This window comes from Choristoneura fumiferana, chromosome 15, assembly GCF_025370935.1.
Source record: "Choristoneura fumiferana chromosome 15, NRCan_CFum_1, whole genome shotgun sequence".
Lineage (NCBI taxonomy): Eukaryota > Metazoa > Arthropoda > Insecta > Lepidoptera > Tortricidae > Choristoneura > Choristoneura fumiferana.
Window position 1 is genome coordinate 11,384,301 of NC_133486.1, and position 16,748 is coordinate 11,401,048.

Sequence of the window (16,748 nt, forward strand, 5' to 3'; positions counted from 1 at the left end):
ATTTAATTTTACGTTTGATGTTCGTAATGGATAAACTTAAAAATTACAAAACCGATTTTAATAATCCTCTAACCCATTGAAAGCTATGTTATCAACTAGTAGAGTAACCTAGGTAATATTTTATCATGATTTTATCCCGGGAACGTGTGAACTTACCACGGGACATAGAAAATAGACAAAGGAGCAAGCAGCACCTAGATTGATGGGCAGCGACATCGCTCGAAGAACAAATAACCGTTGGGGAAGAAAAGTTCTCGAGTGGCGACCACGATCCCGAAGACGAAGCTTTGGCAAGCCTCCCACTAGGTGGACTGAGAGAGTTGCGGGTAACCGGGGGATGCAAGTGGCGATTTGTCGTTTATTGTGACGCGTTCTAAGGGGGAGGCCTTTGTTCAGCAGTTAACATATTCCGTTCCGGCCGATGATGATGATGATAAACCTAGATTACTTAGCCGTTTGGACTCCAGAGTCTGGAATGTGCAACTACTGCCTCACATTCCTCACAATTGTACCTAAGCCGCAGCCAGCATAGCACTTATATACTATACAAGCCGAGCCGCCCTGTGGAATCTGTTTCGCAACCGCTCATATCGGAAACTGTCATCATTCTCACCTCCTGTCGTCGGAATATGCGCCGTCCAAAATAAAGACGAATTCCGCGCTGCTGCCAAGCACCGAGTGTTTTTGTTTATCTTATTTTGAGTTAGTTTCACGAGGCATTCGTTGAAACTGCAAACGGGTCGACTTTTTATTGCTCTACCTATTGCTAAACAGGTGTCCCATAAGTTGTATGACAAACTAAAGAGGGACGTACGTAGGGACGTGCCCACCGCCTCCTTAAGTTTGTCACGGAACTTTGGGACAACCTGTATAGGTCCTACTCCATTACAGCGGGCATATCTTAGTGAGCGTTATTATGGGTACCGGAAGCGGCTAAAGACGCATAATGTAGTTGGTGTAAACGTATCTGTAAAAGATGTATGTGTGTGTGAGTAACATGAAAGCGTTATTAGTCGCTTTCTTGCTGCTTGACTATTTACTATGATGAGTAACTAGTCTTTATTTATGTTTATATCATAGATACTGTTGGAAGTATTGTTTATTAACTCTGTTCCGAGGGAGCTTTAAATTATTTGTCTAGCTTGATGCCGTAATCGAACAAACGTTTCAGATACCTTTAAAATTTCTTTTTTATATACTTTCTGTCCATAAGTTCATTACATTACATGTAATGTAATCATATAATTTGTTATGTTTTGATATTCTAATGTAGAATCTACAGGATATCGAAATACGAAACGTAACCATAGAGCAGTATGTTTAATAAGCAGAATACCATTGTTACACTTGAGTCAACGATAATGTGATTCCAATAACGTAGGATTTAATATTAAGGTCATCGTGGTGTTCGTGATCCATTCTGTTTCTCAGCATGTTGCGGAGTTTCCATTTTGTCTTATTGTTCCATTTTTGCGCTTGTTTCAAGTGAGGATTTTCTACTAAAAACAATAGACGATACGCACTCTAAGAAAGTTCGGATTGTACTTAAATGCTTAAATGTTCATATGTAATGAAAAAAGTGCCGGTTATTTCAACTCATTTGTTCCTTTTGTTCTAAAGAGCCGCGACGAAATAGCGTTAAGAGTGAGCTTCGAGATTTAGTGCGTGAAATGTAGCATGGAAGATGAATGGATGCTAGAGCGAGTAAACTGAAGGATTGTGTAGCGAGGTATTACACAATAATAATAAAAATATCACTGAACCATTAAAATTTTAGTCTGTGCGCTTAACAACGTTTATGTTTGAAAGACAACACCCCAAGTAATACAAATCTTTATATTAGGTACTTTTCTATGACTGGTCTTCATTTACCTTGGCCTCCCTTGGCAGCTATAACGATGAATGTCAAAAGTGACAAAGACAAATAAATGTCGTCCTATGTAATGTTAAAAATCTAAGGAAATAAAAAAAAAACACTAATTGAATCTACAAATTTTTCTTTGATATTTTTAAGGTATGCGATTTTGCAGAGTGCAAAAATCGTTCCACTAAGCACAGATTTAACTTATAAACCTACTCTATTGCTTTTCCATGATATCTAGGCTTGTCTTTTGACCTATGGGTGATGCTTATACATAAACGAAACAAGCGACCATTGCGAAGAATTACCTACACACGCGGCGTATATTCTTCAAACTGGGCAGGGTCGTGAAACGACGTAATAAGCTCTAGGTGTTTAAAAATAGTACAGACGTTTCATTCATCTTTTAAGCCATAATACATCACGTAAACGAACGTGAATATTTTGAAGGAATGTGGGTTCTTCAGTATACAAACTATTATTTTGAGCGTTGTTTTGGTAAACATTAAAAATATACGTAGGTACGACGTAAGTACAATCTACTCGTAGTTTGCAAAGTATCTACATATAAGTAACAGAAACATTTCTAGTTGTTGTCCACGACTACGACTAGGTACTAAGAATTCGTTTATCGCATCCCATGGGAACTATACAATTTTCTGTGATAAAAGCTCTTTGATTAAAGTAAAAAACTGTCTCCAATAATACCAAATTATGTTTATACCCTTCGGGTACGAGTATATCGGGTATGTATACTAAAAACTTAATAAAATAAAACAAAAATGCTTATTAAGTCACAAAGAAAACTGTTAGCATTGGTTCCACACTAGGCTAAGAGTTTGTTCCAGCACTCATTGGTGAACTTAATCTGTCTGTCTTAATTTTCTAAAATGAGCGGTGAAACAATTAAGCTCGTTACGAATTAAGCTTGGTTCGAGATAGGTACAAAAAACTTATAAGACACAAAAAACAGTAACATTGGCTAATTGGGTGACAGTATTTACCGCCACGGATAATACCGACCCGATATTTCGTGTACATGCCCGTACAAACTGGTGTCAAACTGACAAGACTTTCTATGGGCGTGTAGGTACACGAAATATCAGGCCGGTATTTCCATGTCGGTATTGTACGGCCGGGAAATAGTGTCACCCGCCCGGCTAATTGATAGTAATGTAAAATATCCCACTCATTTTCTGGATACCTTGTGGAAAAAAATTTAGGACACAAAGATCTCAAGCCTCGAAGTGTTAAATTGCTTCTAACTTTCAAGGTCGGATTTTTTTGGCCAGGGGGTCATATGGTCAAATTCTAGTTATAAAATAACAAGATCAACTCTTTTGTTGTAGAAAGATGAGAATTTTATTAAACTTAATAAATTTAGAAAAATGTCTATTGTTGTCCTAGAGACCTAGATCTAGCCCATGGCACATGGGGATGACGATCCCCATAACCTTCTTGGATCTGCCCTTGCTAACTCTCATCATTAATACTCGTATGCACAACTTTACTGGTCTAGATCACTATACATCTAAGGGTTCTAATACGGTTCTTTGGTCCTTACCTCCCACAGGATCGGTCTCGTCGACGTGTATCATTTCTGATGATCTGAAAACAAACGACAAGCATTATTATAAATGTTGCATAATCACCTCATCATCTTCACACCAGAACAGGTGAACCATTCACCTACTAGGAGGCCTTCACAAGTACGCTGTTTTACTATAATGTGTTAACCCTGATTAATTCTGCAACACAATTTCGACCCTTAGAAAAGAATTTTAAAAACAGCGTCCTTCTATATACTTAGTGATTTATTTACTTATGTTTATATAATTCCCAGTGCAGGGCACAGGCCTACAGGCCTCTTCTCAGAATTTTTTCTTTATTAAATGACATAAATAATTAGGTACAATATAGTAAAACTGCAAATAAAAATTAAAAGTGAACTAAGTAGGTACCTGCTCAAATACAAATAATTGTAGGTACCTACCTATTTATTTTTTCACTAGTATAGCTGTTGCCCGCGACTCCGTCCGCGTAGAATATGTTTAGGTATAACTATCCCGCGGAAACTACTATTATTATCCTCATCCTTCCCCGGGACTATCTGTATACCGAATATTACCTGAATCGGTTCAGCGTTTAAGACATAATAAATAAGGTAACAAACGAACAGGCTTATAAACTCTCGCATTTATAATATTAGGATATTAGTGGGATTTTAACAAAAAAACCGGGCAAGTGAGAGTCGCACTCGCGCACCGAGGGTTCGGTACATATTTATAGGTATGTAAGTAAACGGGAATCGTGTCTTGAAGATAAGTATTTCTCGCTTTTTCCGAGTGATTTAATATATCCAGTGTATGCAGAGCCCTACTCTTAAGCAAAATGTACGCAGTGTGGGGTCAGATTATAATGGTCATTGATATTTACAGACAGACAAAAAAATCAAGATTTTCAGACTTTTATAGTTGGTTGTGTTATAAAGGCTACCTTCTTATTAAATTTCAAGATTCTGAGTTCACGGGAGTACCCTGTAGGTTTTTGATTCCCTTGCGAGTTTCGAAAATTGGCGGAAATTTGCTGCATGTTTTGATTGCGTTGGCTTAGAAGTTTGATTTTTTTACAGTTCCAGGGACAGTAGACTTCAGTATTTGATATAAACTTCAGCTTGATAACTCCACGCGTTCCCGAAAAAAAGGGTCCTGACAGACAGACAGACAGACGGACAAAAAGTGATCCTATAAGGGTTCCGTTTTTCTTTTTAAGGTACGGAACCCTAAAAATTAAGCGGATCTTATTTTTTTTTGATATTAGGTAGGTATTTGTTGCACATACTTACATAGTGTTGCGTGTGTAATCAAACCTAAAGGATTTGTATTTCACTTTAAGTATTCATTTACTTTTATGATAAATAATATTCTATTATAGTGGATGCAGCAATTTTCTCTAGAACAGTGTCAGTAGCAAGTGGGTCGTCTACATTTAGCGGCGCCATGTGCTCGCGTCCATCACATTACTGAACCTAACTCGTATCTCAATCTATTGCGGATTTGCAAAAGGAATCCTGAACCTAAAGTATAGAGTACAGTTTAGATTAATCATGTTTAAAAGTACGAGCTTGTGAAAGTTAAATTCTCCGAGCCTCGTTTTGAGTCTTATTGTCATAGCTCATAGAACAAGTAGTCATAGTAACTCATACCTATTATATCTCAGTGAATTGGGCAAATGTTAAAATAACGCTTTTTAACGCCCGACACAATTATAAGTTTGACCGCTATGTGTGTCTGTATGTCTGTATGTCTGTATGTCTGTGTGTGTGTCTGTCGCTGTCTGTCTGTGGCACCGTAGCTCTTAAATGGGTGGACCGATTTGAATGCGGTTTTTTTATTTGATAGCAGGTTTTCTAGCGATAGTTCTTAGACATGTTTTATCAAAATCGGTTTAGCCGTTTTTGAGATATTGAACTTTGAAGTGACGAAGTCGGGGGTTTTCCAACTTTTTTAAAGTCAAGAGTATATTTTACGGGGTTACAGAAGTTGTTGTATGACCGTCGGTTGTTTTTCCTCGCGTTCTACGTATATCCTTTGTAACCTACGATCTAATAAGTACTTATAGTATTATAAGCGAGAAACTTTAACTAAAAAACAGATGTTTGTAAATTTTTGCTTTTTATTGTTTCTAACAATTATCGATTGAAACATAGTCTTACCACAAAAAAATTAACATAACTATAGTTTTCTACCTGTTTAACACATATTCAATTGTTGCCTAAGTTTTATGTGGTAACACAATAAATTATTCGTTTATAAACATAAAATTCCAATAAGAAGGTACGCTAGTACCCATTTTAAAAGTGTCCTTTATAAAGGACAAACAAGATCAAATGTTTTATTTACTTCTCATTCCCAACTTGTTAATGAAACGTGGCCCGAAATACAAAAGCTAATAAAGTAGGTTAAAAACAAAATCTCTGGATGCACTTATAGATTGACATTACGGTTTTATTCTCCTAAATTTAGTAGGTACTAGGTATTTTTCCTTTCAGCCGCAGTCAAAGGGTTTGCGTAGGTTATATACGTTTTCCTGTTGTAAAAAATAATCATTTCAGTGCAAAAAACTTAAAAATACATATATATATTTTCAGCACACTACTAAGGCTCAGTAAAACGAAAAAAAAATAGATTGATTTTTTAGTGCTGCTGCTTAAGTAGCATAGTAGAAATAAGCAACCTGAGATATGTATGCATAGGAAAAAATCGTGTCTAGATTCCTGTCCAGCAGTGGTGTAGGAGCTATAGCACGCAGCACGGAATGCTGAGGACCTGGGTTCGATTCCCAGTGCTGGTCTCTTTTTCTGGTTTTTCTGTGCATCCAGTCTCAGTTTGTATTTGCGAAAAAAAATTGATTGGATATTTCCAGTAATTCTGGGTAAACGTTTTATTATTATTTAAATATTTAATCCGTGCCGCTAGCACGTGCATTCGTAGCACACGGGACCGATTTAAGCCACTAGCCAAATTATTTGGCTATAATTTTAGGTTATAAATATGTTTTTTATAATTTTATTATTTTAATAAACTCTACTACTTTCCTTGTTTTGTTGTGTTTTCCCTTGTTTTGTTGAATTATGTTTGAAATTAATTAATAATTATTGTTATTGTAAGATCTAGACTTAAATGCCTTTTCTATAAGTATTTTTATCTAATGATGACTTGCTTTTTGTTTTGATTTGTTAAACTTTATTTTTAAAATCAAAACATTCGTAGTTTTATGCGAATGAACAAATCTTAAACCACAACCAATTATTAAAGATGTTCAAATTGTAAAAGTCCGTTTGCATCATCTCACCATCATACATTTTACCAAAAATATCAGATAGACGTTCAAGCAAATACAATGAATGTAAACTCGTCAAACAAAGTTACCCGTTTAGTTAGACTTACATCTGTCTGTGCATCTTCCTAAATACACATAGCGGACTCATTTTTGCAAATCACTAAACACATTAATCAATAAGAAAATCACATGAGATCCAATAAAAATCTAGAACATCAATTTGGAACACACAACTGGCACATAGATTTTGTCTATGGAATTTCGAGAAAAGAAAACAAAAGAAGCCACAGGGTCGTTCAAGTAGTGTTAAATGCGTACTGATTGTTTGAGACGTTCATACATTGATATAAAAGCTAATGACATGTATATTGGCATGGGTTGGCATATACGGAACGCGGTATCAGACGTAGGGAGCCAACATACGTCATGTAAACATGAACAAGACACTTTTATAGCACTCTTATACCACACACTGAAGGTTAATTTTATCGTCAGTTGTGTGATAAGACTTTTGAAATTGTTTTTGTGAACTTATATGGGCTGATAACTAAGGCATTGTTATGCTTTATTAGGCTGTATGATGTATGTTATTATGTATTTAAGTCGCCGGTGTAATGATACAGTCAGTAAACTCGGAACCGGCAAAAAGTCACACGATATTTGCAAAATCGGTTTCATAAAAACAAACATTGCCTTTCGCTTTACAGAGCTCAAAAAATTGAGAATTTATTTAAATACGTGCCTGATTATAATCATTAGTGCAAAAGACTTTTTCAGACCTATAATTAGACTTATTGAACCTATAAATTGTTTATTTTTTTTAAATAAGTTTATTGATTTATTGTTCCGGTGTATTGAATTAAAAACGTGAATTTTCATAATATAAACATTTCATACTAAGTTCATTACTTAACTACGAACATATAAAAGTTAAACGTTACAATTACATAACTTCTGACTTGGGAGTAACTTTAATAACAGTTTTGATAGTTAATCATAATTTATGGAGAAATCATTGTCACAATAAAGCTTTTGTTCGCATTGTTCATGGGCAAATGGAATCGGCGGAACCACGAGTTAATTGGGTGTTTACCCACACCAATTAACTGATTCGAAAACATTGTAATTAAATTAAACATAATTTCACATTAGCACTCGAGATGGAAATACCGAGAGAGAAAGTGAAGCGATTGTTCGTTCAAAACTGTCATCTTAAGATGACAGTTGCCGCAAAGTACCTAAATTTAGGACAAAATGTCTGTAATAAACTCAAGTCGCACTTACTTCTCTTTTAAGATCGAGTAAGATTTTTTTTCCTATTTATTCTCCAAGGTTTTATTTAACTTTTTTTTGTTTGAATTTAATCCGTTTCCAGTGCTACGCTACATATACAAGTTGTAGCGCAGTCAACAAAAAATACAGCCACCAAAAAAACTTCTGTTAAAAGAATTAAATTTGTATAAAAACTTATTTAAAAGTCTACTACTACTCCACTACACTAAGCTCCATAGACAGTGGTGTCGTCACATAATAAAAAAAACTAAAAAGTTTTTTTCTTAGTCTCCAAAGGTATATTTTCGAAATGCCACAGACTTGTCCGAATCGCTGTCAACCGCCTCCGATAGTGAGGTCGACGACACCGCCGCTTTCCAAACCTGTTTACACATAAAACTCGAAGGTAGATACTTATATACCTATATGCCTACGATGTGTAGCATGTAAGTTTGTGTATGTTTTCATGGTTCCGTGGGATGAAACAGAGATCGCAGCGTGCAAATGGATCTCGCACTCGTATTAAATAGTGTAAGTGTCAGAGGAACCGCACGATACGAACTTCGAGTTTCGAGTTTCGTAGTAGCCCTGCTGATTCTGTCGTAATTCAATGTATCTCAAGAGACGGGTAAGTAATAGAGTAGATAATACCACCAATCAATACAATATTTGACAATCCTGAATTTGCTATGCATCGTGTATTTTTATACTACCTCAAACTGTAACCAGACGAAGATTTAGGTGCTGCGAACCGATATCAAAAGAAATTGTAAATTTAGAATAAACTACCAGAGCGTAATTCATTACCGAAATATTTTCGAGCAGCAATGTAATGCGTACAATAATTTGACACGAGAGAGAAGCGTTCTGCGACAGCTGTCACTTCAACAAGGGCGACATTTTGTCTAACGTAGTGATACATTGCATGCTAATTAATTTTGTAAGGAAAATAATAAGTCTAATTTTTTTAATACAACATAAAAAAACTTGATTATTAGGACCTTCACTTACTACCCTTAAAGTTTGAGGTAGTATCAAAAATACACGCTGTACATATATAAATAAATGCATAAATAATAATAATATATTTGTTGTATATGTATGTATTAGTTTTTTATATGTACATAGCCAAAATGTTTAGCGAAGAGAAAAGCTTATTCGGTTGAAAATTGGATTTATACTGATTTAACAAAACTGTTGCTTTTCTCTATGCAGTGAGTATGGCGCGCTACTTATGTAAGCAATTCTTTCTCTGTCTAATCTTAAATTTCAAACCTTTATAACATTATTATATGTAAGTAAAGGTAGCTTAAAAATTGTTTTTCTATTCGATAATATGGCCTAAGCCTTCTTGTTCTGAGAGGAGGCCTGTGCCCAGCAGTGGGACGTATATAGGCTGGGATGATGATGATGAATCGATAATATGCATTGTTAAGCTTTAATTTGTAAATTAAATTAAATTAATTAAAATTAAATTGGGTAACGTTTGCACGACGATGATTTATTTTATTTACTTATATTATTTAATTAGTATTAATATTGGCTTTATATTATTAGTGCTTTCATCCAAAATACTGAATAAAACCACAAAAAAAGATTAATCATACTTTTTATAAACATTACCTAGATATACCTACATACCTACATATTTAACTTGTAATAATTTTATGTTTATTACTAACCTGCGATGCGAATAGATTAGCAGGATTAGTTGGGTGACTTGACTACGGAACCCTGGTTTCTGCGTGGTCCAGCACGTTTTTTCGAACATCAATTACAATATAATCTATGTCGCCACTTTAGTAGACAACAATAAGTACGGATATGGTATCTACTTTTAAGGTACGACTCGTGACTTGTTTTTTTTCTAAAGAAATATGAGGTTTGGTCATTTATCTTATTTTTTTGTGTCTCAGGATATTTTTTGCTTATTTGTAGTCTACGTATTACAAAATAGAAATGGTAAGTTGTTTAGGAAAGATCAATATATTGTTTTTTGGTGGTTCCGTACCCGAAGGGTGTATGGCAAAGGGAACGCTATTAATGTCACTACACTCAGTTCTAAACATCATTGTATCTCGAGAACCGCAATAGCTGAAATTTATAGATAATGAGTATTCATATTGCCACTTACAACAAAATGCAATAATAAAATATAATAATAAATGAGGGGGATACCATCTACCAATATAAAATGTTCCCACACTGCCGTACATTTTGCTTAGAAGCAAGGCTCAAACACTGGATTTTTATACATACTTAAAGTATGGTTTAGCCTTTAGCGTATCTTATTTTTAACATACCTACGTGTTAACAAATTTGTACAGATCCCTCGGTGCGCGAGAGTATTTAAAACTTTCTCCGTACCTAATAGTCCAAGGGAAAATAAAGTTTACTACAAACACATCCCGGGTAAACAAGTGGAAGTGTTTTTAAGTGGGTGACAATAAGTAGTTGTTGAACTTACATTTTTCTGTCAGAGTCAATTGTAAAAACTACAAATTAAATATTGATCACGCGGACAGAATTTCGGTGCAAGAAATAATTATTTATAGTTGTGTTTATAATACACGGCGGTGTGTCGACTAAGCTTGCAAAATAAAAGTGCGTTTCGTCTTTGATCGCGATTTAATACGAGTATAACTAAAGGATAAGTACCTAATTTTTTTTTAAATATAAGTGTACGTTTCTTTAGAAAAAAAAAGTTTCAATTTTTTTTTAGTTTTTTACGTGTTTGCGCATTTTGTGATGACCCTGGACCGAAGTGTCAACTCAGCGCAGTTGAGCCAAACTGTATAAAACGCAATGCGCTCTGCCCTGTGCACCCCGCCTTGGTATGCGATTCAGTTTCTTCGATTGTACTACTGGAAAAAAACTCGTAAAATTCACTTCAGCATACTAATTTGTTTACGAATGATAAGAAGGAACCTTATTTTCAGGTCGATGACCTTACTCATCCAAATTCATCAACGTAACAATTGCGCACCATACAAATGAGGTACTTATGACAAAACTTAAAAAAAGACTGCGTTCTGAATTCGCATCATATTATATTTACCTGTGTAAGTACATAATTATTCCTGTTTGTCCTTATTTTTTGTGATTAATGAAGAAGAAACTTAAATAATTTAATAAAACCATTGCAATATATTAGTACAAATGTTATTAATTAGTAACAACAGTAATAATAAAAAGAAATAAAAAGTACCAGTGCATTTAAATTATGTAAATATTGTATGAGAAACCGCGTTTCAGAACGTGCGTTAGGTTTTTTTTTCGCGTGTGTTCTGAATTTCCATCACACCATGTCTATTTTCTTTTTATCTATATGTCCTGTTATTTTTCTATAACGACTAGGTACTAACATATTGAACCAAGGCTTTAAGGGACGGTTCCTTCGAGCGACCGTTCATTAGTGATTGCTTTATTTTTCTTTCTGTCCATGGTCACTTTCACTTCATTTTGTGTATATAATAGATAGTGTCACTTTTAGTGAAAAATCCAATATGAAGCACTAATATGAACCAAAAATTAACTGTCCATTCTACCTTTAGTTTGCTCAATAATTTTCAATAAAAACGTCAGCAAACTGAAAGACCCATAATTTAGTTAGCCGGTTGTCATCCAGACGATTAATCTTGATGAGGAAACGTGACGGAAGTGACGACTAATTATATCGCCCGACTATACGGAAGTCTATTCTTTAACTTAAATTTTGGTGGCATGGGAATCTAAATTTCAATAAGTAAAAAAATGATTTATTTAATTACAGTTAAAAAATAATAACCTACAAGTAACTTACGGTTCTCTATTGGATGGCATAAAAATATTTGTACTTAATATTATTGTTACGCATAATTGCTTTTAGCCGAATTAGCGATGTGACTCATCATTACGCATAAAATTAAAAAGCATAAATACAGAAAGCATCATCTTCATGAAGACTAACGTCAAATAGCATAGCATAAAGACAAAAAGTCATAATAATAAATTTGCATCATTACAAAGTGCATAACCACAATCACGAGCCTGATGCACTATGAGAAACCTCCTACTTCTGCGTTGTTTGGGCGCTTTGCGCCTGGATATCATACTAACCTAACCTAATATTTTGTTGTTCATTTATAACAAATAATCAATAGCCCAAACATTAATATGCATAAAGTGTATAAGTCTACTACAAATTAGTCTAGCTGAAATTATTCTAATAGCTTAATATGCCAAAAAAGTAGTAGGCCAAAGTATTACTATGCGACAGTACTATTATGCCAATACAAATTATGCCTAACAATAATAGTCTAAAAATTATGCTATTGAAGGGGATCCCGTAACTTACTGGCCTAACTAAAAAAGAAACCCTAAAAATAAGGCACGTCAAATATCTGTAATTGCATTTTATGTACAATTTGTGTAGAGTCGGGGACTTAAAGTCTATATATAGCATCTATATATTTTTATTTTATTTAGATACTTCACATCGCACTATTTAATAAAATACATTAACTACTTATACATTTTTGTGAAAATAAATTTTAACTACCTATGTAATATGTTTTCTAAGCAGTACTTACCTAAAATAAAATAGAACAAAAACTAGTTACCAACATCATTATGCAAACTAAGGGATAAGACTGCATACAAAACAGGCACAGATAGAAAAGGTACAACCACCATTAATTAAGTTAAGGCCCCAATTATTTATCACTATTGCTACGCTCGAAAGGATCTTAGAAAGATAGAAAGTAAAAATAACCCGGTATTGTGTAACTCGGAATATCAAATTTCTTCTTACGAAATAGTAAGTTGGTAACGAGTTATTTGACACTCGACGAAAACACGTTTGCTGCATTTTTATCGGCTCATGTTTCTCGATGGATTAATGATAATGTCAATAGGCTTTTTGCATAATTTAAAGTGCCATTAATGCTTCTTTCCGGTCTAGGTATTTTTGTCGTTGTCTGTTTTAAGTTATTCGTAGGTAAGCAGCGTTTCCATCAAGATGTGCGAGGAATAAAGTTTTTCATTAATCAATAGAAACGCTTTATTTGGGCCAATCAACTATTTTACTGACACTTTGGGCGTCTCCTGCGTTACCAAAATTGTATCTGGCGTTACCAAGAAATCGTACTTCCAACAAGGATATGAACACGTAGGATGGCATGAATTCATGTACACCATCTATTAAATTATAGAAACATGTTTACTTACAAAAATCTGCAATTGTTTAAAACGGACAGATTATCGTAAAAAGTTGATTGGATTTACCTCGCCTCGCTCCGCTCAGCTGTTGAAATATAGCTGAGAAATACCGCAAAAGACACCCGCTTTTACGTACTTAAAACAAAATCAAAATCGGTCCATCTGATTGAGAGCAGCCACGCCACAGACAGACAGACATTGGCGTCACTCATAACATCCTTCTTCTCCGTCGGTGGTTAAAAATGGATTGCTGCAGGCAACTATCAGATGCGAGGAAAAGAGCGAGGAAAGTAGGTATGGGAAGAAGAAGCCAATTATTATTATTTAATTTTCCTAAACATGCTTTGAAATTTTATCTTAATAAATAATAATATTTTTTGTTTCTTGCATTACAAACCAAAGTACTTACATAAAATTTTTTCATTCAGTTTCTAACTTTAATTTCCTGCCATAAACTCCTTATCTTCACGCAAAGATTGGGACGAAATTACTTCTTATCAACAGCATAAAACTTGTTATAGATTATCGCATAATCCGTATATTTTTTTATCATTTCTTTGTTTTACCCTCTTTGATTAGACGGACACAAGTCCAATCATTAAATGTTTCCACGGATATTAATACATACGAGAAACATAAGGTTCATTCTTAGCTATATAATAACAGCAAGCAATGGCAGCGAATAAAAAAATAGTAGATTGTACAACGAGAGCATAAAACGAGTCATTTTACCCGAGACGTTCATATAGCCACCGAGCCGGTACGGCGAGGGTGGATAGACACGGCGCGGGGAAAAAAATAGGTTTTATGCTAGAGTTTTACACTCTGCTTTTTATTTCGTTTGCGGGGAGATGAAATAGCACTTATTTTTCATGCATTGCCATATTATTATAAATTTTTACTTTTACTTTGAAAGTGACAAATTTGGGGGCTTTCCAAGTTATTGTTGGTTAGGTTATTAATAATGTTTTTTAGACGTTTTACGTAGTGAACTTTTTTCAACAATCAATTATATCTACTTATCGGGTTTTACCCCGCACCCCTTTATTTTTTTTGAAATAAAAAAATAAATAGGAACCATAAATAGTCAACGAATTAATAAAAATATTATTGCTTGCTTTAACCACGATCAAAATCCATGAAAAGTGTAACATGAAATGTGATGAAAAATGGAAATATTAATACTACTATAGTTTTTTCCTCGTGGGACGATCTTATAATATGATTTTAATTTAAAACATAAATAAACTATTTTATTTAGACGACCAGATGGCCTAGTGGTTAGAGAACCTGACTACGAAGCTTGAGGTCCCGGGTTCGATTCCCGTGTCGGGGCACATATTTGTATGAGAAATACGAATGTTTGTTCTCGGGTCTTGGGTGTTTAATATGTATTTAAGTATGTATTTATCTATATAATTATATTTATCCGTTGCTTAGTACCCATAACACAAGCTTTGCTAAGCTTACTTTGGGACTAGGTCAATTGGTGTGAATTGTCCCGTGATATTTATTTATTTATTATTTATTTCCCTTACACATAGACCTAGCTCCATAACTTATCCACGATTTGTGTGTTAAATTAATAGAAAAGCTAATTACTTACTCATACTTATGATGATGTACAGTACATGTGAGAGGTCCACGTTAGAAGTACATACATACATGTGTGCCTCGCACGTACGTAAATTTCCTTCAAATCTGCTAAACCTAACTGTACTGGTGACGGTACATTGGATGTATTTCTTAAACAATGAGCGCTAGTGATTTGCATCAGCCGTTTTCTAAAGCAATAGTCGTCTTAGATGTTACAGTGTGTGTAGAAACTTCTGTTACCAATTGTTGTCCAAGGTTAACTTGCATCGAGTTTGTTTATGTATACTCCATTATCTCATCATATTTTCTCTGTCGATTGTGCCTTTCTTATAATCCACTTACATTCTTGAACGATTACTTACCAATTGCACACATTTTTATGAATGTAGACCGTGATCAATTTTAATGAGCTTCGTAATTAAACCTATTCTAATGTAATTAAACATAGTCTAATGTAATTAGACCTAGTCTAATGTAATTAGGCCTAGTCTAATATAATTAACCGTGAATTAGTAGAATTTTTTATAGTTACCAATCAAAATCTGGATAATCCTGACTTTATCGTAAGGACATTAAAGGGTACTAGGTATAGATTAATTGGCTGACAATGTACAAGGCTGTGGCCGCATCTATCTCCTCCCTCCTGTCGTTTCAGAGAGATGCATGTTTTTTTGGTATATTGTACAGATATGATCCTAAAAATGATATCAAAATAAAATATACACTTAGAAAATATATACTTTAGAGCAGCTTACAACACTATATTTAAAATAGCTAAAATAACTGCATCAGGAGTTGCTTGAATACCTATATTTCTTCTTACCTTCGTTCTTTTTTATAGTTCTTTAAACGGCCTACCCACAGGAATTTCTTATTTTAGGTAATTAGCATGTTGTCTCGAATTATCCTTAGAAGACAAAGTACGATCGATACCTATGTCTGTATGTATTCCCTTACAAGGTCAAGCAGAGCTCCGGTCCGAAGGACCATGTTTAGAATTAAAATGAGGACTTTTATTTAAATGCGCGACTGAATTTTAGAAAATATGGAACAGTTATTTTACGAAATATTTGATTTTGAAATGCTGGAATACTACATTTACATTCTTGTTTATTTCACAAAGAGTTTAACTCGTCAAAGAAAGTTACTTCAAGAAATTAATAAAAGTTGCTACGCTGACGTGTTGCCACGAGCTTTCGCCGGCGACCTAGTGCTTTCAGAAGCGAGATTCTTTGCACTAATATAGACATTTTGCAAAGGCATGTTAAACATATGAGTATTTAATGTATTATGTAGGTACCGGGATACTACCACATTAAAGAAAATAATTATACCTACATGGCAGGACAATACTTAAAGTTGGTTCCCTAATCTTCATGCCGAATCAGAAACTAGTTAGTCAGCCACTAATCTCCGTACTATCTAATCAGTAAGCAATATTTCTGTACTTACTTTATATTTTACAAACTGTCAGTTTCGAAAGTAAAAAGACGGTAAAAAATTACTTACTGTTAACTTAGTGCATGCACATCACAGACAACACCGATTTTTTTAACTTTCCGTTCCACAAAAACACTGGCACTTAAGGTTTCGTAATGCACTCCCGAAAAAAAAACATAAAACAATGGTTCCAATTTTAAATTTGTGCGCGTCTGTTGCCACCGCGAATGCTCAGTCGCGACTGAGCTCCGGTGGTCGCCACCGCTTCTAATTTTATCGCTGCTAGTAACACGAGATAAAACAGTTCTTTATTGAGAGCCTTTATTCCACATGAAAAATCTGTCTGGAGTTATTTTATACGTAAGGACACGCTCAGACCACCCAACTGAATTTAAATTCGAAGTAATTTAATAAGCCTGGGATAAGGCACAGGCGCGACCGATGGTAGGTTGTAAACATAACTGAATGGAATGTTCAATCATATATGGAACCAATCCAGTTGACTCACTGCCTAAATGCGGTAAAATATTTCTTTGAA

At 34.6% G+C, this 16,748-nt stretch overlaps 1 protein-coding gene across 2 annotated transcripts in view; it reads right to left on the reverse strand.

Annotated features, from left to right (window-relative positions):
• The window catches only part of LOC141435507 (uncharacterized), a 45,240-nt gene extending 28,558 nt beyond the window's left edge, over positions 1 to 16,682 (reverse strand). The window contains exons 1-2 of one of the 2 annotated variants that reach the window (XM_074098200.1): positions 16,280 to 16,682; positions 3,426 to 3,469 (exon numbers count right to left, since the gene is read on the reverse strand). In XM_074098200.1, coding sequence (XP_073954301.1) covers positions 3,426 to 3,459 — 34 coding nt within the window. In that variant the 5' untranslated portion in view covers positions 3,460 to 3,469; positions 16,280 to 16,682. Of the gene's footprint in view, positions 1 to 3,425; positions 3,470 to 6,810; positions 6,986 to 16,279 lie in introns of those variants that run through there. The other variant, XM_074098199.1, reaches the window with a different exon arrangement.
• Positions 16,683 to 16,748: the final 66 nt, after the last annotated feature.